Raw genomic sequence first — 27,877 nt, forward strand, 5'->3', positions numbered from 1 at the left:
GTTTGGACAGGCTGGGGGAAGGGCCTGCCCCAATTAGGGTTGGGGGGCCGATTGGGGGCCAGCGACCCAGGGGAGGGCTTGGGGGTCCATCAAGGTGGTGGGGGCCCATAGGGGGCGGGGTCATCAGGGGGAGGGGCTATAGGAGGTTGACTAGCCAGCCTTGCCCCTTATTGGGGCCGGGGGGTGATCAGGGGTGGGCAGCAGTGGGGAGGGGTTGACTTATCCTGTGGGGCAGGCTGATCAGGCGGGTTTGGGGTGTGTGGGGGTGTGGGGGTGTTTGTCTGAAGGCCAGCTCTTGATCAGGGGAAGGCTGCCAGGGGGGAGGGGCAGTGAGGTTGGATGGCCGGCCCCACCCCCTGATCAGCTGGTTTGCTGGCCACAGTGGGCGTCATAGTGACCAGTTGTTATGGTCAGTATGGCCATTAATGTTGCTGGCTTTTTATATATATATAGATAATTTACATACCATAAAGTCCATCCTTTCTTTTTATTTTATTTATTTTTTATTTTTTAATTTTTTTATTAAATTATTATCTCTGTACATATACCATGGTCCCTCCCTTCCATACATACCCTCCCTCCCCAGAGTTTTGTGTCCATTGGTTGTATTATATGCATGTATATACCAGTCCTTCAGTTGATCTCTTATCTTCCTTGGATCTCCCTACCCTCCCTGTGGTAATTTGACAGTCTGCTTGTTGCTTTACTGTCTCTATATCTATCTTTTGGTTCATCAGTTTATAATGTTCTTTATTATCCATAAATGAGTGAGGTCATGTGGTGTTTCCCTTTCATTGACAGGCTTATTTCACTCAGCATGATGTTCTCCAATTCCATCCAGGTCGCTGCAAATGATGAGAATTCCTTCTTTTTTATGGCAGCATAATATTCCATTGTGTAAATGTACCATAGTTTTTTGACCCAATCATCTGCTGATGGACACCGAGGCTGTTTCCAAATCCTAGCTATTATAAATTGTGCTGATATGAACATAGGGGTGCATATATCCTTTCTGATTGGTGTTTCTAGCTTCTTGGGATATATTCCTAGGAGTGGGATTGCTGGGTCAAATGGGAGTTCCATTTTCAGTTTTTGAGGAAGCTCCATAATGTTCTCCACAGTGGTTGCACCAGTCTACATTCCCACCAGCAGTGCACGAGGGTTCCTTTTTCTCCGAAACCTCGCCAACACTTGTCGTCTTTCTTTTTATTTTTTCATTTTATATTTTTTATTGATTTCAGAGAGGAAGGGAGAGGGAGAGAGAGATAGAAACATTAATGATGAGAGGGAGTCATTAATTGGCTGCCTCCTGCATGTCCCCCACTGGAGATCAAGCCTGCAATCCAGGCATGTGCCCTTGACCAAATCAAACCCAGGACCAATCCACAGGTTGACGCTCTATCCACTGAGCCAAACCAGCCAGGGCAAGAGTCCATTCTTTTAAAGCAGTGGTTCTCAACCTCCTAATGCTGTGACCCTTTAATACAGTTCCTCGTGTTGTGGTGTCCCCCAACCATAAAATTATTTTTGTTGCTACTTCAGAACTGTAATTTTGCTACTGTTAATGAATCGTAATGTAAATATCTGTGTTTTCTGATGGTCTTAGGCTCTACAGCAGTGGTTCTCAACCTGTCGCGACCCACAGGTTGAGAACCACTAGCAGGGTCTCCTAACCTCAATCTTTTGGTGCACAGGACAATGCTCAACCAACTGAGCCATACTAGCCAGGACAGCCTGTATCATTTTTCATTCTTCTTCTTCTTCTTTTTTTTTTTTTTATCCTTGCCCGAGGACATGTTCATTGACTTTAGAGAGAGAGAGAGAGAGAGAGAGAGAGAGAGAGAGAGAATAGGAGTTTTCCAAACTGAAGTTGGGAACTGACAGTGAACTCAACTTTATTTTTTATTTTTATTTTAAAATATATATATTTTATTGATCTTTTTTTACAGAGAGGAAGGGAGAGGGATAGAGAGCTAGAAACATCGATGAGAGAGAAACATCGACCAGCTGCTTCCTGCACACCCCCTACCGGGGATGTGTCCACAACCAAGGTACATGCCCTTGACCGGAATCCAACCTGAAACCCTTCAGTCCACAGACTGACGCTCTATCCACTGAGCCAAACCAGTTTCGGCTGAACTCAACTTTATAAAATCTAATAAACAATAAAATAAACACAATTTAAAATGAAAATGAATGCATACTCATTTGTCTGCAGGACCTGAGCAGTGTTTACGTTTGGACCCTTCGAAGCCCACTCTGAGCCACACGCGGATCAGCTAGGCCAGCTCCCGAACGACGCTGTCCGTGCCCACCACGGGACAGTGTTGTAACGCCACGTCAGTCTCCCTGTCCTTCAGGAGGATGGAGCAATCGGAAGACTTGGGCCACCTGCACTCCTAGTGGATGCCCATGAGGATGACAGAAGGTCAAAGGCGAGACCTGACTGGGCACCTTCCCCAAGGACCTGCCTTCTCTCATTCAGGCTGTGTTTGTTCTGGCCGCTCTTCTCCCCGTGTGGCCGGCACATGGCTCTGGCGGGTTGCCACAGAGAATGAGGAGGACAACTTTCTCCTCTGAAAATAAATCATGACCCTGAATGGATAAACAAGAAACTAGGGCGGGAGAGGGGTGCGGGGGAGGGGGGCTGAGGGGAAAGAGAATTGTGCCTTCCTGGGAAGATGAATGCAGCCTTCAGAGGCTGGTCTCCCCGCGCTGGGCCCATAGCCACTATCTCTGGTCTATCTCTGCTGTGCCCCCGGCTGTTCCTACCCACTGTACCTCCTCACTCCTGGGCCCGACGCCTCTCTCAATGTGGACCCCATTGTCACTCAGAAAAGTTCCTTCTTTACACTTCTGCTTTTTATAGAACCAGCGTGACCTTGAACTGTTTGTTGAGTACAGGATGCTCTCTACCGAAGGTCCATTTTACAGAGAGTAGGGGAGAGGGCGGGAGTGGGACTCAGGGGCAGGTCCGGAGGGGCTCCCCAGGCCTGATGGATGGTGATGTGAAGCAGGAGGCGTTTGAAGGGGTGAATGTCTTGGTCAAAAGCAAAGTGTGTGTAGCTCAGGGTGAAGACTTGATTTTGGGTCTGTTCCTGCTCCTTCTGAGGATCAGCATCTTGGTGTGCTCAGGGCTGACCCTTTCCCCTCTCAGGGAGGGTCACCAGTGGGTGAAGGAGGGAACCAACAGATAGAGGGATGGAGGCTTCTGAGAAACGGTCAGGGAAACACTGGAGGGCCTCATGTGAACCGGGCTGGGAGGAAGGGATGGGGAGAGAGAGTCTCCAATCAAATCTGGTGCTTTTCTTCTTCTTCTTTTTTTCCCTGAGACCACAGCTGTCTCTGAAACAAAGACCGACAATTGCCGCCAGCATGTGCTTCGTCGTTTTTACTTCCCTAGAATATTCTTCAATGGGTTTTCTTTTTAAGCTGCACCGGCGAGCTGTCTCAGGGTAATGAGGCACAAGGCTGAGGAGGAGCAGGAACAGGACCCCCTTTCCCAGGGCGGACATTTTGGACAGACCTGCCTTCTCTTTGCTCAAATACAGCTGAAAGCCCCTGTCTATGGGCATTTGTCTACATTTTACAACATTTCGACAAAAATCACACCCTACTTTGCCTTTATCCTCCAGGATCAAACTCCTTTTTCCAAAGGCTCCATTGTATTTCCCATCCGAAGTCCCCTCCAATTTTCCTTCCTTCCCTCTATTTGCTTTGTCCCCGGGATTCACCAGCAAGCAAGGCTCCTGACACACCCGTGGCCATCAGGACTCACAGCCTGGGTTGACCCCCGTGGCTTGTCTCAGGGAGCAGAGGGGCACCAGTGTGTAAGGCACCAGCCCAGTGGAATATTACTCAGCCATGAAAAGGACAGAAGCACTGGAACATGATACAATATGATGAACCTTGAAACATCATGCCAAGTAAAAGAAGCCAGACACAAAAGACCACGTGTTGTCTGATCCCATTTATTTTTATTTTTTAAATATATTTTATTGATTTTTTTACAGAGAGGAAGGGAGAGGGATAGAAAGCTAGAAACATCAAAAGCTAGAAACATCAACCAGCTGCCTCCTGCACATCCCCCACTGGGGATGTGCCCGCAACCAATGTACATGCCCTTGACTGGAATTGAACCTGGGACCTTTCAGTCCGCAGACCGACGCTCTATCCACTGAGCCAAACCGTTTTCAGCTCTGATCCCATTTATATGAAATATCCGGAACAGGCCAATCCATAGGGACAGAAAGGGGAGCAGTGTTTGTCAGGGGCTGGGGAGGGAGGATGGGAAGGGACTGCTTATGGGAGCAAAGTCTCTTTTTTGGGCGATGGGATGCTCTGGAACCAGGGAGAGGCACTGGTTGTACAACATTGTGTATGTGTTAAATGCCACTGAATTATTCACTTAAAAAAAATGGGGAATTTGCCCTGGATAGTGTGCTCAGTGGTTGTGTGAGTCTCTTTCTCCTTTCCTTCTTCCGCTCTCTGAAAAGCAATGGAAAAAGAATCCTCAAGTGAGGATTAAAAAAAAAAAAAAAAAAAGTGAATTTTGTTATGAGTTTTACATCAGTGAGAAACGAAAAGGCTGGGGTGATCCTCATGGAAGCCAGCAAGCACAGGTGTTAGCAATTCTGACATTTCTCTGGGCTCTTGTCAGCGAGGGGTTGCTACTTGGGCATTTATTGTTTCGCTGCATGGCTTTCCTCCGAATCCCTTTCACAAACACTCTTCTCAGCTGATACTCTGAACAGGAAGGTCATCCACTTGCTACAGATTAGAAAATGGAGGCTCTAAGTGGTGAAATGGATTTGGAAGGCCATCCATGGCGGCCCTTCCATCGTATCATGGGGTTTAGGTAAGGACTTGAGAACTTTCTCTTTAGGACAATTGGGCTGATAGAAAAGCTCAGTGACAGCTTCCCGGTGACACAGAACGGTGGGAATGGAACATCTGACATCTGTGAGCTTCAGGGAGTGCTGGCACTGCTTCTCAGAATCCTGGTAGTAGTCCTACTATTCTCCCATTTTACAAGTGAGGAAACTGAGGCTTACAGAGGTGGATGACTTGCTCGAGGTCACATAGCACAAAGAGGACATATAAAGGCTGAGGATTCAAACCCTCAAATTCTGCCCTGAGCTTTCCCTGGGCAAAAGCAAGTCATCAAAACATAAATGCTGAAATGTCCAAGTGGAATCTCCCTCCTGGACCGGGAATTCCAGGAGCTGTGAGACTGTGCTCCCAAGACAACCTGGGAAATCTCTGGAGAAAAATCAAGCAGAGGAAGGGCCAACTTGTGAGGTGCCCTTCCTGGGGTCTGAGGGACGTGGTTGGTGCCAGATTCATCACGGAGCTACAATTCCTGAGAGTCAGTCTCAGGGCTTTGAGCATGGGGTTGGGGGGAAATAGGAATGACTGTGATGTGTCTTTGAACCTGCAGGTGCACGTGTGCACAACTGTGTGTGCACATATTTGCATGCATGTCTGTGTGCATGTGTCTTTGAGCCCACACGTGCACACATGTATCTTTGAGTATGTGCATGTATATGTGCGTGCATGGGTGTCTGTGTACATCCTTGAGCATACATGTGCACACATGTATCTTTGTGTCTGCATGTGTGTATATACAAGTTTCTGTACCCATATCTGTGTCTTTGAGCCTGTGCATACACGTGTTTGTATATGTGTGTGAGTGCATGTGCATGCATAGCTGTATGTACACAAGCATGTGCTGCATGTGTGCATGTGCTTCAAAACCAGATGAGACCAATGGGAGAATACAGGTGTGGAGTCAGACTGGTTTGGGCCTCAGTTTCTCCATTGGGAAATGGGCTGGCTTTTGCTGGATTTAAGGATTAATGTACAGAGAGGCCATTGACTATCAGATGTCAGTTTATAGTCTGTGCTATAGGCTCTGAAGTTGACACCTGTCGTCTCCTTTAATTCTGAATGCAAACCCAAGGCTGAGTTTATCATCCACAATATTTTATCATTCTAAAATCATAGAAGCAAAGATGTCAAACCACACAGAAATGTGAGAGGTAAACAGTGAAAATTCCACCCTTGGCCGTGGTTTGTGGTAGAGTGCTTCTCAGGAGCTACGGCTTCCATCATGTCCCAGGCAGGCACAGCTGGAAAAACAGGAGCTTTGACAGGGTCATTCCCTACCCCCTGCTCCCAAGTTGGACTGCACAGGCATGCTGGGGAGGGAGAGCCCTTTGGCCCCAGAAATGACACTTCTAGGGCTTTATTTACAGTGTTGTAGGGTAGAGGGACCAATCCTTTAGAACATTTGTTAGATAAAGGACAGTCTATGGCAAAACAATTTATTGAGGGGAAATTTTTAAGTAAAAAAAAAAAAAAAAGCAACAGAGTAGCATGTGCAGTGCAGTTTGCATCTTTAAGGTTATATCTGAAATGTGCCTGCTGATAATCTACATGTAGGGACCTGAGACGTGGGTGCTGCGGGCTGGGTAAACAGAAGCCTTATCTGTACCTTTGGATTCTGGCCAGTTATTTATTCACAAATAGCACCTGAACATTTACTCACATGGAAAGACTGCTGAGACCTCCAGTCACGTGAGGAAGCGAGTCTCTAGGCAGCATGCATGATGTGTCATTATTTAAACAATTAATTTTTCTATTTAATTTTCTTGGTATGTGAGAATGGGAAGGAAGGGACATCTCTTTCATTCTGCATATATCTGGGTGTTTTTCTTTTCTTTTTTTAAATTTTATTTTTTTAGAGAGAGGGAAACATCAACCTATTGTTCCACCCATCCATGCACCCACTGGCTGACACTCCCATGTGCCCTGATCAGGCATAGAGCTTGAAACTGTGGTGCACAGGGATGAGCTGCCCACCGACTGAGCTACCTGGCTAGGGCTGAGTTTTTGTTAGCTTTTACAAAAAAAGAAAAAAGAAAAAAAAGGTACTGAAGTTGCTTGATCATGCACATTTACACATATTATGCATGCATTACACACATGCATGTACATATGTACACACACACATGCAAAAAGAACTTATTTTCTTTATTGATTTTAGAGAGAAACATCAGCTTACTTCATCTATCCATGCATTCATTGGTTCTGTTTATTTAAAAAAAATGTTTATTTCTAATTAGAGGCCTGATGCATGAAATTCATGCAAGGGGTTCAGCCCTCACAGCCACAGTGGCTGCCTTGGCCTTCTCAGCCCCAGCTTCATCCTGAAGGTCGTTCGGTCATCTGGTCTAATTAGCATATTATGCTTTTATTGTTTTAATTACATATGTAATTAAAAAATTTTTATCGTTGACAGTATTATAGATGTCTTATTCTTTGTTGGCTGCCTCTGGCACACCCCACACTGGGGATTGAGCCCACAACGCAGGCATGTGCCCTTGACTGGAATTGAACCTGGGGCCTTTCAGTCTGCAAGCTAACGCTCTTCCCATTGAGCCAAACTGGCCAGGGCTCATTGGTTCTTGTTTGTGTCCTGACATGGGATTAAACCTCCAACCTCGATGTATCAGGATGCTCTAACCAACTGAGCTACCTGGCCAGGCCAGCAAAGGCCTGCTTTAAAACTGAAGACTGGAGGCCACCAAGACCAAGATGGCTGGGAGACTTGCTGCTTTCCTCAAGAACGCCTGGGCTGGTTGAGTTCTTCACCATTGGAGGCCTTGGTATTTTTCTGTCCCCTTCAACCCCTACACCAAGCACGAGGCCAGGATCAATCAGGTTACACCCTACAACTACCCAGTGCTAGTTGGAGATGATGGAAACATGCCCGACACCCCCAGCTATCCCCAGCACCCTTAGGGCCCAAGATGGAGTGACTGAGAGCACATCCACTGACAGGCCCCCCCTGTGGCTCCCAATAAAAATGTGACAACGGCAAAACACACACACACACACACACACACACACAAAACACACACACACACACCAAAAAACAAACGAACAAAAAAACCCACCCCAAAACAAAACTAAGTATTAGCGCCCCTCCAGCAGCATGCTCTGCTTCTCACAGTGCCCTGGGGCATTCAGGAGGCTTCCTGAAGGCGGAGGTGGGGAGAAGGGAGAGGAGGGCATATTTAGGTCCTAGTTAGCCCTAAACGACAGGGTAGCAGAGGAAATGTTACCTTCTCAACGGAAAGAAATCCTCCCCAGATGGCAGAGGGGTAATTGAGACCTGAGGTGAATGACCAGCCTGAGGTCAAAGCCTGGGCCATGTCCCAGGCTGGAGACCCCCATGCTATATGTCTTCGTCTAAGTGATCACCAGTCTACTGGTGGAAAGGGAGCTGGGGGGCTACTGGAGAGCAATTCCGATTGCTCTCATCCCCCACCTCCACTTCCAAGAGTGGGTGGGGGTTTAGGTTCTGGGTGACTTTCTCAGGGCATGGCACTAAGGCCCACATCACACACCCACGTCCCAGGTTCTGATAAAGATGAAGGCAAATGTCTGGGAGGTTCTGGGCTGACAGCAGCTCTCATCATTGTCAAATGGGCCCTCACTACTCCGAGGCTCCTCCGAGACACAGTGGGGAGAAGGAAGACGCAGGGGTCCCACACCAGCTTCCTAAGGAGCCTTGTCTCATCTGTCCCCATTTGATTTGCTGATGGATCCCCTCCCCAACCATTCCCTCCCCTGGTGCCCTGGTACGTCCAAAGCCTGCCTCCTGCCTGTGCCATGCTCAGGTGGAAGCCCCGCAGGCCCATGTGTTCACCCACCTGCTGTGATCTTTGCCCTCTCCCCCAACCTGAAGGGCCAGGGGTAGCGGGTAGAGGAATCAGACACAGGCTGCCAGCACATAGGAATAGCAGGGAGCTTTGAAGACACCCAGAAGTTGGCCTCTTGGTCAGGGGGAGGTCTAACTGCACCTTGGTTTATCTCTGGCAGCTAGAACCCCAACCCTGGGAGTCCGCAAGGCCTTGTGGGGGTGGGGGACATTCGGGGCAGCTAAGACAGGGCTCCCAAATCACAACACCCTCTCAGAGGTAAGTTTCTGTTCCTCGCACTCCCCCCCTTCCCCAAGAGAATCTGCCTGCTCCCCGACGTACTGGGTCCTGACCACTGCCTGCCCTCGTCTCCGCACCTTCGGGGCTTTCCCAGTTACTGACCAGGCTCCCACCCCGGCAGGCAGAGGCAGGCCCTGAGGCAGGGTGTTTATGATCCGGTTCCTGTAGGCACCACATCTATCATGTACCCCAATGGCCTGACTTTATAAATACATCAATGGAGACCGTGGAAGATCGGGTTCCTCTACATTTATTGCAACTGCTAAGTGATTAACATTCACAATTTCTTAGTTTAAAAACAAAAACAAAACTTGCATTTTGTAACATCACAAACGTCTTCTAGGTTTTACCAAGGACCAAAAACACTAAAATTCTCTATTTGATTTCCAGTGATGGAAACAAGCCAGAGACAGTAAGCACCCAAAGTGGCGAGTTAGCACTTTCCGGATGCCTGTTGTCCTCACGGGAGAGACCCTGGAACTAGAATGACAGAAAAGACGCTGTGACTTTGACAAGGCCACACACCCGCACACGCACTCACAAGTTCCCTGCAGAGCATCCTTTGCTGAGAGAGCAAGACTGCACAGGGGGCCAGCACGCACTGGTCCCCGGCCAGCAGCTGGCAGAGGGCACTCCACCATGCTCCACCCTGGCACCTGCAACGCCTCAATGTTGACTCCACGGGAGAAACGTCACGTAAGTGCTCAGAAGACTTTGCAGGCTCAAGAAGTAGGTGTTTCCTTTAATACTTGCCAAAGGTTCATGTCCCCAGGAGGAGTGGCAAGAGGTTGTGCGGACAAGGTTCACATCCTGGGAATGCCTAAAGCATTTTACTTGTGAATAAAAGTGGAGAAAGCCAAGGATGAACACACTAGCTAGAGTGAATATGACGTTCAGAGCTACGCTCCAAGAGAAAGAGAAATGTGCTGGGGGATGCCCGTCTCACTCAGGCCAACAGGTACTTTGTGACCAAGGCCGCTCTCAGAATTCCATCTTGTGGCCCAACCCACAGCCAACATGGAAGGCTGACGGAAGGACTAGGAAAGAGAGGAGTAGAAGGTGAACTTCCAGTGTGCTTCTCCCAAAACACACCACCCTTGCAGGCTGGTTCGCCTCTGCTGAAGGACCGCCAGCATTGCCATGGCCATAAAGTTGTGCTGGATGCCAAAGCAATAGAAGTGATCAGAAGCAGGCAGAGATCTGGCTATACCTGACATGTAGAGAGGTGGCACCAGGCAGGTGAGATGCCATGGTGAGCGGCAGGACAGACATCGATAAGACAGAAGCACAGAAGCAGGACTATAATTGGGAGGTCTGTGCTCTGAGAATGCAAGGGTTTCTTGGCAGCCAACACAAGCAGCTGACAAGGTAACTCACTGCTGTGTTCCTCTGATGTACCATCAGAACCGCAAAGTTATCTAGATTTTAGCACATATTTAAAACTGCCACACTGCTGTTTTAGGAAGAAGCGCTGAGGTTATCACAGCCTGAGAATTTAACATGTAGTTGCAAAGCACAGGGAGAAGCTGGAAGGGGTGGCAGTCATATACCTCGAAAGAGCAAGCCCACCCCAAGAGGATCCTCCCAGTTCTGTAAAAGGGCCCTAACAAAACACTTATTTCCACTGCACACATGCAAAAAATGAAGAGTCTGGAAGAGTTTATCCCCACCCCTTTGTAGGAAACCTCATATGTGGTTTAAAAAGAAAACACAAACTGTGGCTTTCTTTGTGGATTCTAAAGAGAATTAAACATTGGGGGAAAGTTTCGTCAGTGTCGTGACTGCTCCCCGCGGAAGACAGCTGTATGGCACCGTTGCTAAATTGTGTTAAGTCTCTTGGGATGCAATTAAGAGAGGAGACTCCATAAATAACACATTCATGGAATCAAGTATCTCCACTTGTTCAGAGCTTCAGCGCTCCACCGACAGGCTGCGGTGCCAGAGTACAGATTACATCCCGCTTAAGTTCTGGAAACAATAAGAAGACACAATTGGTAATCATTTCAGTATCAAGTCTGCTAACAGAACATTCTGGAGAGCAATGTGCCAGGCCAGCACCACCTTCTGTGGGAACCAGAAAAGACTCGGAGAGGACTTGCTGCCCAAAGCAGTTGGAAGAAGAGGAGAGGCAAAAGCAGATGGGAAGTGGTGCATTCTTTTTTCCTTAAGAAAAAGAAAAGCCAGCAGAATCTCTGCATCAGAAACTGCAGAGACATTGGTTTTCATGTACACACCGAACTGACTTGGGCTCTGGCTCCAGGGTGGATCCGGGGCAGAGGTGGCGTTTTTAGAATAATGGTTGCTTCAAGGCTTATCTTTCTCACCAATGGTTTTCATCTATTTAAGGAGAGAACAATTTTGTTCAAAACTGAGTTGGACATGATGAGTGAGGAGGAAAACTAAAAAGAGCGGAGAAAGATGAGGATATTCATAGGGCCAAGACCCTTCAGAAGGAAAGGATCTGAAGACTGTCCTCTGCGGCCAGCTTCCAGGTCACCCTTACACTTGGGGGACACAAGACCGCTCCTGTGGCAGCCTGGGAGTCCTGACTGAGGCCCTGCAAGCAGGCCACGTGCAGCTGTGCTTGGCGAGTGTGGCACTCACTCCTCCAGCCAAACCTGGAAGGTGAGAGGTTGGGGGACAACATCCGCATCCAAAGACTCCTTTTGTTTCCCTCAAAAATTTTTTTGTTGTTGAGGTCTGGTTTTGGAGTGTGGGGGACACCAACTTTTGTGGAGGAACCGTCGCTGCATATCAAAGTGCCAGCTTAGGCAGGTCGCCCAGCGCTCCAGCTCATGCACATACCTATTTGTTGGCTCGTTTGTGTCTGTACATCTGCATCATCCTCTGACGGAAGACGTCAAACGTGTCTTCCTTGTGCTCCTGCCCTTCGGCGCCCAACCCCTCCCCTTCGGAGGCCGTACCCCTAAGGAGCAAAATGGAGAGTTAGCCACACCTGTACCCAGACCCGGCCACCAAGAGATTGGAAATGGCTTGAGCAATCAGAATGGACAGAAGTATGTGGCGGCAAAGGAGAGGGAAGGTGCAGATGTGATCCCACAGGAACAGGGCACTCACCTGTGCGGATGCTCAGGAGCCTGGATTACAGCAGAAAGCCGCCCCCCCCCCCCCCCCCCCCCCGCCCCGCGCCAAACTTAGTTATCAATGAAATAAATGCCTGCTGGGTGTTAGTGGATTTAACCAATTAACAGGGTTGGCCCCTGGTAGGGTTGCAAATGGGTTTCCAGAAAAGGAAATGTGCTTCTTGGCTTCTTGGTGTAACTACCTAGAATCACCATTCAGCTTTTTGACAATGTGGCCAAATGCCAGGGGCCAAGAAGCCATTTAAGAAATCTGCACAAGCAGTCTTCGGCCATACCACCCTGAACGCACCCGATCTCGTCTGATCTCGGAAGCTAAGCAGGGTCGGGCCTGGTTAGTACTTGGACAGGAGAAATCTGCACAAGCACGGCAAGGAGCAGGGTGAACAATTGCCTATGGAAGTGTCTGCTTCTCATCTCATCTGAAGACTCCCTTCGATAAAAACAAAGAATAAAACAACCTCCTCACCCACACACCCCAAAAAACTGCCAACTTTAAACCAAGTTCACCATGAGAGGAACCAAGAATTGGGCTGCGGGTGGGAGGACTTAGGACCAGAATTCCAAAGGAAGCCCCTTCTTCTAGGCACAGGCACACCACCTCCCTCCCTCCCCAGCCCCAGTGCCTGATGCATACATGCCAACGGGCTCCCGGATGCCCTTCCCACAGGAGCCCAGGCCGTGGCCTTCCTTCCAGCCCATCTTCTGCAGCATCTGGAACCCCAGGTTCTTGTCGGTCAGCTTTTGCTGGGTGAAGTCCAAGTCCTTGGGTTTCTAAGGAAAGAGTAGAGTGCAATACATGGGTTACAGCAAAGTGTCCAGAGCGAGAGCCTCCAGCATGGCCTGGCACTGACACCCTGACTCCCCGGATACTCACCGTCAAGCCATGGTCACCTTCCCAGTTCTCAACCTATTGATAGAAGGGACAAAACACCTAGACAGGCACTACGAGTTCAGTGACAGGAAGGGAAGCACACTCTGAGGTATGAAGTAGAGTGTGTTTGTGTGTGTGGGTGTGTGTGGGTGTGTGTAAGCAAGTGCATGAGATACTGACTGGATCTGGGGGAGACGGGAGGTGAGGGGGTCTTGACAGGATGATGGACCGAAGTCCATGTGCAGGGCATTGAAGGAGGGACGCAGAGGAAGGAGGAGCAGGAAAAAGGGACAAACAGCAGTGCAGGAGGGCTAGTGCAGGCTGAAGGCCAGGGGAATGATGGGCAGGAGTTGCTAGCCCTGGGGCACCAGCTACCATCAGGAAATGACCTAAGAACAGAGGAGATGGAACCTGCCACTGACATGACAAGGGGTGCCTGTCATGCTCTCTCTCACAGGCCCAGAAAAAAACAGCTGGGTGAATATGGTCAGGGCACATACATGAGTTGTGGATTCAATCCCAGGTTGGGGCACGTACGGAAGGCAATTGATCAATGATTCTCTCTCACATTGACGTTTCTCTCTCTCTCTCTCCCCGCTTCTAGTTAAAGCATGTGGGTGAGGATTAATAAAATTAAAATACAAAAAAAAACACACATTACAGTCCACTAAATCTGAACCTCTTGAGGATCAAGACATTACTTGTTCATCTCTCCATTCCATTGCACATATCAAGTCTCAACTATCTGTTAAATGGACTACCCTTCTGTGCTTTGGACAAAGCTGAACATATTGTTTTAAAAAGCCGCTGAAGAGAAAAGGCAGTTGTGCTTTGCACATTTACATCCAGTCTGAAGCATGGGTACTGCTTAATCACAAGCCACGGTGTCCTTTGAGACTCTGACAAATTCACACGAGGACTCACAAATAGTCAACCCACCTTCTTTTTGGACACAGGACGACCCCGAGGCCTGTCATAGGCGATACGAACCGGTTCGTGAACTGGAAGACAAAAGAAGTATATCTATGTTCTAATCCACGTAAAGAGCTAGGTGGCATCACGACCAAACGGGCGACTGGTTACCATGAAGTGCATGGAGCACCTCTAGGTCCTCCCCTTCTCTGGCCCCCGAGCCGCTCACCATTGGGTGGGGGGTGGGGCGCGGATTTGGCGGCGGGACGGGACTGGGGACTGTTTAGCGGCTGCTTTGAGGGGTGGGTGTGAGCTTAGCGGAGCAGTCACCCGGGTGGCAGCGAGTTTTGCGGAGCCTCATGGAGCAGTTGAGGGGTCCGGGGTGGGGAGCTTCACATAGCATCACAGGGCGGCAGAGGCCATGCGATGGAGGCCAGGCTTGGCCTAGGGACCTTAACTGCGCATAATTTTGTGCACGCTGGGCTTCTATTGTAGTATAGTATTTATAAAAGCCAAGCGACTGGCCGTAGCTTTGATGTGCACTGACCACCAGGGGGCAGATGCTCAACACAGGAGCTGCTGAGCTGAGTTCACTTGGCAATGGTGGTTCTTGGGTGATACCGGGAACCAGAGAGGAGGGAGCCTGATTCTGGCGTGTGTCACCTCAGGACTGCCCTCTCGCAACCCAGGACCCATCGGGGGATGTTTAAGAGCCGGTTTTGGCCCGATCCCCGTAGGCCAGGCCAAGGGACTCCACCATGCACAATAGGGGCCAGTGAGGGAACGTAAAAGGGCTCTAGGGTGTGTCCGGCTCATTTTCCCAGGACTAATCGGCTGAACTTCAGCAGCAAGCTAATCTACTGGTGGTTAGTGCGTATCATAGCAACTGGTTGATCAGTCAGACACTTAGCATATTCGGCTTTTATTATATAGGATATGTGCTTTTCCCATATTTGAGAGAAAATGAGGGTTCTACAATTTTGCCTAATAGCCTTTCAGCTGACAGAAGTGTCTACGACATGCACAAAGGAGGTGCTTGGCTTAGCTCCTCTCAGGAACTGTGTAACCCTGGAGCATGGAAGCTGAACACAGGGGCTCAACTGAGGCTCCTTGCTGTGGGAGAACCTCCTTAAAAATAAGATGCCCATGTTTATGATTAAGGACCAAACACGTGGATCATCTTCCATGACTACAGGACTACAGTTTGCTTCACAAATGAACTATGTGCAATGCTATGTATGCCCTCTGGCATCATTGTGACTATCCTACTTTAAAGAATTAAAGTTCACACAGAACTTTCCAACAAAAACAATTGTGTTTCTTTTAGAAAGCTCCAAGTCTCATTATTATTGTTATTATTATTTAGTGACAAAGGGGAGATCAACAGGCCCTTTTTTTTTTTTTTTAATCTCATCAACCACTCAATTCAAAAACTGAGAAATTCCAAAATAGAAAGGACTCCACTTTCCCCCAGTGAGGACATACTTAAGCATTCTGATACGCTACCACCACCTGCAGTAAGAGTTCAGTAGAACAGTTAGCAATCCACTGCAATGACAAAATTAACAAACACAAACCATGGGAGTGTTCTGTTAGTGGGAAGCTATATTAACACTGCTGGGTGTAAATGTGACAGTCTCAATAACATAGAACAACATGGGTGACAAATGATGGGGCACTGTTTACCACCACTGCCACCTTACACACAAGTATCACAGCACCAGTCCCACACTTGAAACACAGCCCAGGCTTGGCTGTGCGGACACTTGGATGGGTAGGGCCATGAGGAGTAGCCTGGGCCATAAAAAGGCTACAAACAATAACATTCCACTTACTAAGCCTAGACAAGGCAAGGCCAGAAAACAATCAGTGGTTGCTGGGGGCTGGATAGAAGAGGGGACTGTAGACACTTTCTGGGGACAGGCTCCAGCTCAACTATACTATGGGTTCATGCCTGTGCCATTTACCCAAACTCCTCAAACTGTCCACTTAAAAGAGATGCATTTTATTGCTGGAAAATTGTCCCTCAAGAAACTCAACACAGGAGAGCAGGAGTGACCTCCACAGAGCACATGGCTCCTGCTAATGGATACATGAGACCAGCCCCGTCCCATGTCCTCCCACCTCACTGTCACAAAGCAAGTGTCATAACCCCGGCCTTCCTTGGCTCAGAAGGCTGGGTACCCCTTCTCCCCCAAGGCCATGGGCAACAAACATCTGAGATGACCCGGGCTAGTTCTCCCATAGTCAAGGCTAACCTGCTGGAATCTGAGCAATAAGGGAGACCCTGAGCAATATGTGGGATCTAGAAGCCAAAGATTACTCGGCAGAGTCTCTTTAGAGTGCTATCATTAGACAAATGGAAAAGTGAGTTTCACACAAACACTGGCAGTGGTATACAAAACTACTAGAACTGTTTTAGGTTAAAAACCACAAAACCAGGGAGAAACCAAGATGGTGGCCTAGGTAAGCACCTAAGCTGCCCCCTCGCACAACAATTTCAAAACAACAACTAAAAGACAGAACGGACTTCATCCAAAACCACAGGAAAGCTGGCTGAGTGAAAAAAATCTACAACTGAAAGAAGGAGAGAGGCTCACGGATCAGGGGAGCCGCAAAGTGCTGAGGTCGGGAGACGTTCATGAGCAGAGAGGAAGGGCAGCCAAGTGCCTGGTTGGTGGGAGGGAAAAGGAAGCCCCCGGCTGCACTGAACCCCAGTTCCGACTGCACTAAACCTTAACCCCATCCGAAACCCCATGGACCCAGGCTCATACGGGTGGAATCTGGACTGTAGAGAAAAGCACCCGGAGACTCAGAGACTGGGAGACTCAGGGAAGCCGGGAGCTGTAGTGGGCAGGGTCTACAGTTGTGCACGAGTGAGTGCGCGCAGAGAAGTCTGACTGCAGAGATTGCCGCGGCCCTCCATAGTGGAAGGAGTTGGAAGCTCCAGACTACAGAGACCCAACCCAATTCCGGGCAAGCCCCTGGCGCACCCACGCTCTTGCAGGGGGAATCTGGACTGTCAGGAGAAAACTCAGGGGAGCCGCGGAAGGCAGAGGTCTGAGGCGCGTGCACAAGGGCAGGACTGACTGGAAGCCAAGACTGTTGGCTCAGCCTTGAGACTCCAACCCATCCAAGCTGAGCTCAGACGCTTTTGCAATTTTGCAAGTCTGATCCTATAAGACTGTCTCCAATACAGAAGGTATCCCAGAGTAGACACAGCTGATACTCACATCCAATTGGCCTGGAGGTCAATTCCTTCCAGTGATACCAACAACAATCAAGACTTAACTACAACAAGGCTGTACACACAGTCCACAAAGGGGAGGACCAAGAGTGTCTACCTCGGGTAACTGGGCCATATAGGACACCAAACACACAAAGCCATCCTATCAACTCAGGGAAGCAGCAAAAATGCCGAGACAAGGAAATAGATCTCAAATGAAAGAAATGGAGAACAAAAGACTGGAAATAGAGTTCAAAACCACAGTTATAAGGTTTTTCAAGAATTTCTTAGAAAAAGCCGATAAATTTAATGAGACCCTCGAGGATATGAAAAAGGACCAACTAGAAATTAAACATACACTGACTAAAATAAAAAATATACTGAGACCCAATAGCAGACTAGAAGAACACAAGAATCAAGTCAAAGATTTGGAATACAAAGAGGCAAAGGACACTCTTCTAGAGAAGCAAGAAAAGAAGAGAATCCAGAAAGTTGAAGATAGTGTAAGGAATCTCTGGGACAACTTCAAGCGTACCAACATCAGAATTATGGGGGTGCCAGAAGAAGAGAGAGTGCAAGATACTGAAAACCTATTTGAAGAAATAATGTCAAAAACTTCCCCCACCTGGTGAAATAAATAGACTTACAAGTCCAGGAAGCGCACAAAACCCCAAACAAAAGGAATCCAAAGAGGACCACACCAAGACACATCATAATTAAAATGCCAAGACCAAAAGACAAAGAGAGAATCTTACAAGCAGCAAGAGAAAAACAGTTAGTTACCTACAAGGGAGCACCCATATGATTATCAGCTGATTTCTCAACAAAAACTATGCAGGCCAGATGGGAGTGGCAAGAAATATTCAAAGTGATGAATAGCAAGAACCTACAAGCAAGATTACTCTACCCAGCAAAGTTATCATTCAGAATTGAAGGGCAGATAAAAAGCTTCAAAGATAAGAAAAAGCTAAAAGAATTCATCACCACCAAATCAGTATTATATGAAATGCTGAAAGGTATTCTTTAAGAAGAGGAAGAAGAAAAAAGATAAAAATTATGCTCAACTAATACATATATATCAACAAGTGAATCTAAAAATCAAGTGAATTAAAAATCTGAGGAACAGAATAAACTGGTGAATATAATAGAATCAGGGGCAAAGAAAGGGAGTGGATTGATAATTTTTAGGGGGAAAAGGGTGTGGGGGGTGCAAGAAGATACTGGATTAAAATTGTACATCTATGGATGAGGACAATGGGGGGAGGTAAGGGCAGAGGGTGGGGTGGGAACCGGGTAGAAGGGAGCTATGAGGGGAAAAAGGAGAAACAATTGTAATAACCTGAGCAATAAAGAGTTATTAAATTTGAAAAACAAACAAACAAACAAAAAAACCCCACTGAACCACAAAAACAAACAAAAACCCCCACAAAACCAAAGAACCCTATGTTGAGGAGGATTTGGGAGGTAATGTCCAGGTGGGCGGGTGGAATCAGAGGTGGAGAGGTAACAGGTCAGCTGGTTATCTTGTGGCTGAGGGTCAGCAAATTTTTCAAAACAGCCAGGCAATGTCTCTACCTGTTCCACAACCAAGTACCACTGACTCCTCTTCAAGTGCTAAGCTGAAGGCTATGCAGGGTTCTGCACCAATGTTGGCACTCACCTTTGGGCTCTTGGATGAGACACAGCCTCTTGGGAGCCGGAATCATGCCGACCTTCAGTGACTTGCTGCTGACCCTCTTCCGGGGAAAGCAGGCCTGGGACAGGCCAGACGTGCCAGCAGGGCCATCTTCAGCCGCCTCGCTTGGAAGGCCATCAGTCGGGGAGCTGCCCTCGGAGCCCTCAGAAGTAGCTACTTCTCCTGAAGCCCTGGAGGGCCCTCCAGGAGTGAGGGCCTCCTCCTCCTCATCTTCCTCCTCTTTTTCTTCCATCTCTTCCTCCTCCTCCTCCTCCTCTTCCTCCTCCTCAGGCATCACCTCTAGGCTCTCCAGCTCAACCTCCTGGTGAGGAGGCTCATTAGCAAATTCTCCTTCCCCTTCCATGGATTCTAGGGCGCTCTCGCTGGCATGGAGGTTCGGCGAAGGTGATGTAAAACAAATCGATGGGCACAGTTCAAATACCTTCTTTCGGTAGAATTTGAAAGCTGAGCTATTTTGGTCTTGTAGAAACCTGGGAAAAAGATGATACACATTGGTTAATCCGACAGTTCTCTGAACATTCTTATTTGCTGAAACTGTCTGAATGGACCTGATGAAGCTGGGGGTGGGACCAGGGAGTGAATAACCTGACCTCTTCCTACCACCTATGGCTGGTGGTGCAGCTTCGCAGTGAGATAGAAAGTTTGAGGAGCCAAAATGTGAAGCCTAATTGCTTTTCAGGGGAGGGAGGTAGAGGAACAAGGTATGTAGCAATGACCAGGAAATGTGCTGGAACGAGCTCTGACACTCAGCCCCGATATCCAACCTGGCCTCACCCATCCCTTTCTAGTGAAGCCACTAGCCTTCTGGACCTCTGAGCGCTCTCTGTGACTCTATGGTCCCTCTCACATTTCCAGGTACAAGATGGAGGAAGCGTGTCACCCACGGAACTGCCTGTCTTGTGTTCTGCACAGAATCTGTTTAAACACGGTGGCGATAAAGCCTCTCTGAGTCTTCAAGTTCAAGGACCTCCTAGAACTGTAGTCACAGCTGGGGGAGAGGGTTGGCTGGTGTGAAAAACCATAACATGCAGGAAGATACAAAATACACTTGGACCAAGGAAAAGACAGCCCTTGTTCTTGGAGAGGACAACTCGACCTCATGAAGATGTCACTTCTTCCCTAGTTAACATATTAATGTTGAAAAGTATCTCAATAAAAGCACCATTTGTTTCTGGATCTGGACAAGATGATTCTAAAGTCCACAGAGAAAAATAAATATGCAAAGACATTTGGAAGAACTCTGAACTAGCTCCACCAGATATTATAAGGTGTACAATGCCTCTACGTTAAAACAGCATGGTACTGTGATTAAGAGGTACAAATTGGTAGCTGCAAATTAGTCACAGGAATATAAAGTACAGCATAACACATAATATTGTAATAAATATGCATAGTGCTAGATAGGTGCCAGAATTACTGGGGATCACTTTGTAAAATTATATAAATGTCTAACCACTATGTTGTATACCTGAAACTAATAAAATAATATTGAATGTCAACTAAAATTTTTAAAAAAGCATGCTTTTTCCAGGAATAGATGGACAAACAGACCAAAAGAAGAGCTAGAAACAGCATCTGATGAAGGGGGCCTCTCAAACCTCTCCAAAAAAAGAGTCTTTTCAACATGTGGTGTTGGGAAAACTGGGAAGCTTAAAAAACAACATTTAAATTGGATCCATGCTGCAACCCCTGCTCCCAAATAACCCCACACAGATCGGAATATAAACATAGAAACCAAGCCATACAAGTTATGTCAGGAAGTACATAAATGTCCATAACCTTAGTGTGAGGAGTTTCTTTCTATGACTCAGTACTAGGGGTAATAAAAGGAAAAACAAATTAATAAATCTGAACTTCTGAAGAACTACCCATAGGCAGAGTGAAAGATAAACATCAAAATAAGAAGGAAATGTATACAATTACCTCACAGATAAGAGCTCTTAAAAAATCAAGAAAAAAGCTGAAACCGGTTTGGCTCAGTGGTAGAGCGTCGGTCTGTGGACTGAAAGGTCCCAGGTTCGATTCCGGTAAGAGGCATGTACGTTGATTGCGGGCACATCCCCAGTAGAGGGTGTGCAAGAGGCAGCTGGTCGATGTTCCTAGCTCTCTATCTCTCTCCCTTCCTCTCGGTAAAAAATCAATAAAATATATTAAAAAAAAAAAAAAATCAAGAAAAATGAAGCTCAAAAAATCCAATAGAGGAAAGGGCAAAGATGAAGAATTTCTACCCTCCAAAAGACATTGCTGGAAAGACATTGCTGGAGCCTGGTCAATGTGGTTCAGTGGTTGAGCATTAACCTATGGACCAGGAGGTCATGATTCGATTCCCGGTCAGAGCACATGCCCAGATTGTGGGCTCGATTCCCAGTGGGAAGTGTGCAAGAGGCAGATGATCAATGAATCTCTCTCATCATTGATGTTTCTCTCTCTCTCTGAAATCAATTAAATTATATATATGAAAGATACTGCTGGAATGAGAAGTCAAATCAGACTGGGAGAAAATGCAAATCATATTTCTAATAAAGAACCTGTATGAAGAATATACAATGGGGGGAAAAAAAGAAAAGAAAAAAAAAAAGCCCTAGCCAGTTTGGCTCACTGGATAGAACGTTCATTGGCTGTGGACTGAAGAGTCCCAAGTTTGATTCCAGTCAAGGGCACATGCCCGGGTTGCGGGCTTGATCCCTAGTGAGAGGGCATATGTGTCAGGATGGCCGAGTGGTCTAAGGCGCCAGACTCAAGCTTAGCTTCCCTAGTGAGAGGGCGTGCAGGAGGTAGCCAATCAATGATTCTCTCTTATCATTGACGTTTCTATCTCTCTCTCCCTCTCCCTTTCTCTCTGAAATCAATAAAAATATATTTTAAAAAAAAGTATACAGTGAGCCCAGCGGGTGTGCTCAGTGGCTGAGCGTCAACCTATGAATCAGGAGGCCTGGGTGGTGGGTTTGATCCTCAGTAGGGGGCATGCTGGAGGCAGCTGATCAATGATTCTTATCATTGATGTTTCCATCTCTCTCCTTCTCGCTCTGAAATCAATAAAAAAAAAAAATGAACTCTCAAAATTCATTACTAAGAAAATAAACAGCCCAATTAAAAAAAATGGGCCAGAGATCTGAAGAGACACTTAAAGAGATACGGACAGTACATGAGCACACCAGAAGATGCTCAGCATCATCAGTCCTCAGAAATGAGAATCACAGTGGGATACGCCCTCCCCCTCCCATAACTAGGACAGTAAAAAGACAGACACTAGCAAATGCTAGTGAGGACAGGGAGGAACTTCTGGAACTCTCACCCAGGCTGTTGAAAAGGCAAAATGATGGAGTCACTTGGAAAGGAAGTTTGGAAGTTTTCTCAAAAGTTAAATGTGGACCCACCATGGGAGCCAGCCTTTCCCCTCCTCGGTATTTATCTGAGAAATAAAAGCAGTTGTCCACAGAGGTCCTTATACATGAATGCTCACAGCAGCTTTATCTGTAATAATCCCAAAATGAAAACACCTCAAATACTGTCAAACAGGTGGACAGGCGAGTAACATACAACGTCTCACTTCTCTCAGTTTACGTATTATAATTTTTATTTTACTGCAAATGCTGTACTTATTTTAAAAGTTAAAAAAAAAAAATGCCCTGGCTGATAGTTCAGTTTGTTGGAATGTCATCCTGTACACTAAAATGTTGCGGGTTCGATTCCAGGTCATGGCACAACTAAGGTCTTGGGTTCAAACACAGGTCAGGATGCAGACAGGAGGCAATTAATTGATGTTGTTCTCTCTCACTCTCTTAAAAAAAAAAAATCAATAAAAAGCATATTCTCCAGTAAGAATTAAAAAATAAAATTTAGCCTGGCCAGTATGGCTAAGTGGGTAAGTGTCGACCTATGAATCAGGAGGTCACAGTTTGATTCCTGGTCAGGGCACATGCCCAGGTTGTGGGCTCGATCCCCAATGGGAGGCATGCAAGAGGCAGATGATCAATGATTCTCTCTCATCATTGATGTTTCTATCTCTCTCCCTCTTTCATTCTCTCTTAAATCAATAAAATACATTTTTAAAAATTTAAATTAAAAAATGAATTAAAAAAAAAGCTCTAAAACTGAATATCCACAGAAACAAGTGAATCTAACTGTATGTCAAATTGATTAAACAGTCACACACACAAAATGAATCAACTCATTAATGAGCACATCAGAGATATAAATCTTTCAGGGAAAAAGAAACACAAAGACATTTTGGCCTTGCCCAGTGTAGTGATTTTCAAACTATTTTATGAGCACTGGGGGACAGAATGCATTACCCCACCAGATGTTGCTGTAGGACTCAGGACTCTCGGTGTTGGTAAGGACAGGATAGCATGTTCTGAAAAACATTGCTCAAAAAAAGGCTACAAAGCCCTAACTGGTTTGGCTCAGTGGGTAGAGCGTTGGCCTGCAGACTGAAGGGTCCCAGGTGCAATTCCGGGCAAGGGCATGTACCTTGGTTGTGGGCACATCCCCAGAGGGGGGTGTGCAGGAGGCAGCTGATCAATGTTTCTCTCTCATCGATGTTTCTGACTCTCTATCCTCTCCCTTCCTCTCTGTAAAAAAATCAATTAAAAAAAAAAAAAAAAAGGCTACACAGAGGGTGAGGAATAAACCCAAGACCAGTTGGCTGCCAACTACCCAGGATGATGCCGTTTTCTTGCAAACTTTCATTTTAATGGGAAGAAAAGGAATAATAAAAGCCTTGGTTGCTGTAGCTCAGTGGTTAGAGTGCTGGCCTGTGCACTGAAGGGTCATGGGTTCTAATCCTGGTCAAGTGCACATACTTGGGTTGCAGGTTCAATCCGTGGCCCTGGTTGGGGTGTGTATGGAAGGCAACCAATCAATGTCTTTCTCTCATTAATGTTTCTCTCTCTCCCCACCTCCCTCCTTTCCACTCTCTTTAAAAAAAAAAATGAAAAAATATCCAAATCAATGAAAAAATATCCTCACATGAGAATTAACAAAACAAAATAAGGGCTTATGAAACACTCCCAGCTTCCCTGTACTGAGCTGTCCCCCTCACTGGCCTTGCCAGGGCAAGATCCTACATGCCACAGGCAGCCGCACTCTGAAGCCTGCAGGCAACAGTTCCTGAGGTCATCATGCCTGTAAAAGGCAGATCCAGGCAGAGTATTTGCAAAGCCATCAGTGCTCTAGGCAACTGGTCTGGGTCTCCCAAGAAGCAGAAGGTTCCCTCAGCACAGTGCCCAAAGTCCAAAACAAGCTAGAAGAGCATGCTCGGTCATCTCTGGGTCCAAGAAATGCACTAGTTAATGTGAAGTTTTAAACTGCATCTTTATTAGACTAAGGCACAGCTCTGCAGCACATTGGAGCAGGGCAGAGCCCCGGCAGACTGTAGGATACAATGTACAAAGCAGGAAACCTACCTGCTCCCTATGCACTCCCACTAGCTCTGAGGGGAGCCATAGGGTTACGTAGGGGTCAGTAACAGGAACCCAGGAGACAATCTGTATCCCAGAGGCAGAGCTACTCCCTGACTCTGTGTGCCGAGTCTGAGAAACGGGGATAATGATGCACCTTCAAGCGCGAGGGTGCCAGGCTGTCACTGCATGGAAGTGCTTGCTGCCCACACTTAGGCCAGGGACCACTATCACTCCGTGAGCAGCAAATTCTTATCAGCCCACAGCAGCCAGCATGACCAGGGAACAGTGCCCTCCTCCTCCTCAGACCCCTGGGTGAGGACGCACCCTCCCTCATTCCACCATTGTTTTGACTGCTCAGGTTCTGGGGACACTGCCCCTCTGCCCAGGGAGCTCTCTCTCTTCCCTTGGGAAACTCCAATTTGGCCTTCGAATCCACTTTACATGTCCCTCTGGAGAGCTTCTCCCCATCCCCTCAATATCCCACAACAGATGCTCCTCTCTCCAGCTCTGAGCTCAGCAGAAGTCACAATTTACCCACGTGACCCAAGGTGTTTGTCAGGCTACCTTTTGGCTCTCAGGAGATCTGTGGGGTGAATACACTCAAACCAGAAGGGTGTGGTGGGTACATACCACAGGTCAGGGTTGTCGGCGCTGTTTTCTATGCTGAATTGTTCAATCTCTGGTCCCACCTGAGCAACAAATTTGGCCAGTTTCTCTGCAGTCTCCATAGTCTTCAAGTCAACTATAAAACAAAGCAACTGTCATGCGTAAGAGCTGCCACTTCCCGTGTAGACATCATGGGGCTGTGGAGGCTAATTACAAAGACAGCTCCTCATGCCCCCTCCTGCATATCTGCCTTTTGCCCTGTGACTCTGCGACTCTGTCCAGCAGAGGTGGACTCTCCTCTCCCTTGAACTGGGACTGGCCCCGAGACTCCTGCTAGCCAGCAGGTATGGCAGAGTCCTGGGGCTCGGGTGCCTCTCTCAAAGGTCTGACACCAACCTCAGGTGAACCAACCCAAGCAGGCTGCTGGGTGATGACAGGCACATGGCCCAGTCACCCAGATCACCTCAACCAGCCTCAGACAACCAGCCGCTGCCTACAAACACATGTGTAGGCCCAGTCAGGCTTATGGTAGTCGTGTGAAGCCACAGTTTCGGGCTGCTTGTTCTGTAGCAGCTCTGGGGTAGATGTTTTCCCCCCTCTATGTTCCCATCTAGTGCTGAGTGAGAAGCACTGGTCGGGGGCAGGCCTGTTGCAGAGCAGAAGGTAACAGCTAGAAGACACAGAAGGGGTACGTTGGTAACCTCAGAAGAAACTGCAGGTCAGCTAATTCTGAAGAGGGAACGTAGAGTCCTAGAGAGAAGAGGCAGAACAAGAACAGTGCAGAACAAGAACGTCCTTATGGAACGTAAACGGGGCAAGCACAAAGAGAAATGGATCAAGAAGTTCAAAGCCTCAGGCATGGGCGCACGGCATAAGCTGGCGGTCAGCAGTAGGCAAGCAGTCATGGGCAGTAACCCTCAGGACAGGAAGAGTGCAACTGAGCTCTCAGGCTGCCCCCTTGAGGAAGCAAAAGGAGAGAAAGCACCATTTCATACACCCATCCTCGCCAGGTCGCCATTGCTACTGCCCACTGCCCACTGTCCACTACCCAAACCACTGAGGCCATCCCAACTCTGCAGAGGCCCCTAGAGATTGGATATTCAAGACTGGGGCTCAGAGGAGGGAAACACCAGTGAACACCCACCGTCAGCAGACAAGCAGGGAGAGGAGCTCTGAGGGGCTTCGGATATGTCCACTCCCGCTGGCTTGGGGGATGGGCCTGCAGCTTCTGAGCTCAGGTTCTGAGGAGAGGGCCGGGCGGAGTCTGGCGGGCAGTCCTTGGCAGCATCGTTTCCATCTGGCTGGGGCGGCTTTCCCCGCAAGGAGCCTGGAGCTTGCCGGAGGTGGTGTTTCAGCCGGGTGCCCGAGGAGAGGAGGGTCTGGGTTCCGGTGGTTGCTCTCCTCACCTTCCAGCCCTGGAGCCCTGGAGCCCGGAACAGCCCCCGCCGTCGCCCTGGGAGGAGCCTCTTCTTGAGGCTCTGGACTGCCCGGGCATACAGCATGGCCCGGACTGCACATTCTGCAGCCATTGGCTTCTGACCCACTCCTGGCGGGGTCTGGCTTATCCGCTGTGCTTCTGCCAGTTTCAGCTTGTAATAGTTATACTCCAGACTACTGTCATCAGACAAAAACCTATGTAACAAAACAGGCACAGCAGGACATTGCTAAAACACCAGCATGGTCACATCATTGCTGCAAATACACTTCTGCAACTCTTTTCTACATGATGGCTTCTCTACTGTTGAAGGTTCCACTTGGTTCCACCAAGGATCCAGAGCTGGTCCCAGGTCACCCATTTTGCCCAGTGACTGCAGGGCAACCAGGAGCTTTGAGCAGTGGTAGAATCCTCCTCTATTTCTGTCATCAACAGCCATGAAGGACCTCATAGCTCCTGGAGGCTTAGCTACACAAAGCAGTTGCCCTGGAGCCATGGAAGCATTTTGCTGCCAGGACATGACAGGCATTGCTCCTGGACTCCATTTTCGGAAGGTGACACTCTTGAAATGGTGGGCGCTCAGTGACCTTTTAACTATATCACTTACACTAATAAGCAAGTACTGTATTTGTGATGAAAATGATTTTAATTTTAAAAACTCCTATTCATGTGAAGAGGCAATAAGGCAAAAGGAAGACAGTTGAACAAATAGTAGCAATAAATCACAAATAGCTGCTTTGACATATCCCTTATCTTACACATATTCTTTGCATGTATATTGCATCCATTGGTAAGCCAGCTCAGCAGGGATGCAGACTTCCAAGACTGAATGAGAGGGGCCACAGAGCAGGTCTGCGGCAGGGCTGGTGCTTGAACCCTGGTGAACCTGATTCACCCTAATGTTCTTCTCAGTGGTCAACACCACCGCTCAAAATAAACACCTTATCCTTCGCTCTGGACACCACCAGAGCGACATAAATGCTGCTGTGTGCTCTAGGGCAGGGATCTGGAGAGCTGAATTAAAAACCTACCAGTAAGCAGGGTCTTCCTTGAGAAGAGCTCTCTCTTTAGGAGAGAGGCTGCCTCCAACAACACGTGTGACCAGCTGGTTGATGATGTCCACCACCTTGTGATCTGCTCGCTGGGGGACAGCTAGAACACACAAAAGGGATTTTCTGAGAAACACTGGACCACATGTTGCCTGGGAAGACCAGGACAGAGCCAGGGGCTTAGGGTGGAGCCTAAAGCAGGCACTAGCAACTGAAATTCTCACTCATGAGAGACCAGCTTTAAAAAGAGGAAAGCAGAGTGTTAGTCTAGAAACCAATATATACAACTAGAGGCCCAGTGCATGAAATTTGTGCGTGGGGGTGGGGGTATGTCCCTCAGCATAGCCTGTACCCTCTCCAATCTGGGACCCCTAGAGGGATGTCTGACTGCCCGTTTAGCAAATGAATCCTACTGGGATTGGGCCTAAACAGGCAGTCGGAAAATCCCTCTCACAATCCAGGACTGCTGGCTCCCAAATGCTTGTCTGCCTTGTCTGATTGCCCCTAACCACTTCTGCCTGCCAGCCTGTTTGCCCTTAACTGCCCTCCCCTGCAGGCCTGGACA

At 47.8% G+C, this 27,877-nt stretch overlaps 1 protein-coding gene across 7 annotated transcripts in view; it reads right to left on the reverse strand.

The window, feature by feature from the left end:
- Positions 1 to 9,242: 9,242 nt before the first annotated feature.
- SUGP2 (SURP and G-patch domain containing 2) overlaps positions 9,243 to 27,877 on the reverse strand; it is a 30,833-nt gene continuing 12,198 nt past the window's right edge. For 3 of the 7 annotated variants that reach the window (XM_084884352.1, XM_084884351.1, XM_084884350.1), the window contains exons 4-10: positions 27,295 to 27,415; positions 25,973 to 26,460; positions 24,853 to 24,964; positions 18,782 to 19,287; positions 13,923 to 13,984; positions 12,747 to 12,883; positions 9,243 to 11,934 (exon numbers count right to left, since the gene is read on the reverse strand). In XM_084884352.1, the coding sequence (XP_084740478.1) occupies positions 11,814 to 11,934; positions 12,747 to 12,883; positions 13,923 to 13,984; positions 18,782 to 19,287; positions 24,853 to 24,964; positions 25,973 to 26,460; positions 27,295 to 27,415 (1,547 nt within the window). In that variant the 3' untranslated portion in view covers positions 9,243 to 11,813. The remainder of the gene's footprint in view (positions 11,935 to 12,746; positions 12,884 to 13,922; positions 13,985 to 18,781; positions 19,288 to 24,852; positions 24,965 to 25,972; positions 26,461 to 27,294; positions 27,416 to 27,877) is intronic. The other 4 variants (XR_014795064.1, XM_084884349.1, XM_084884348.1 and 1 more) reach the window with 4 other exon arrangements.

This window comes from Pipistrellus hanaki (assembly GCF_964339955.1).
Source record: "Pipistrellus hanaki genome assembly, chromosome: 5".
Classification (NCBI taxonomy): domain Eukaryota; kingdom Metazoa; phylum Chordata; class Mammalia; order Chiroptera; family Vespertilionidae; genus Pipistrellus; species Pipistrellus hanaki.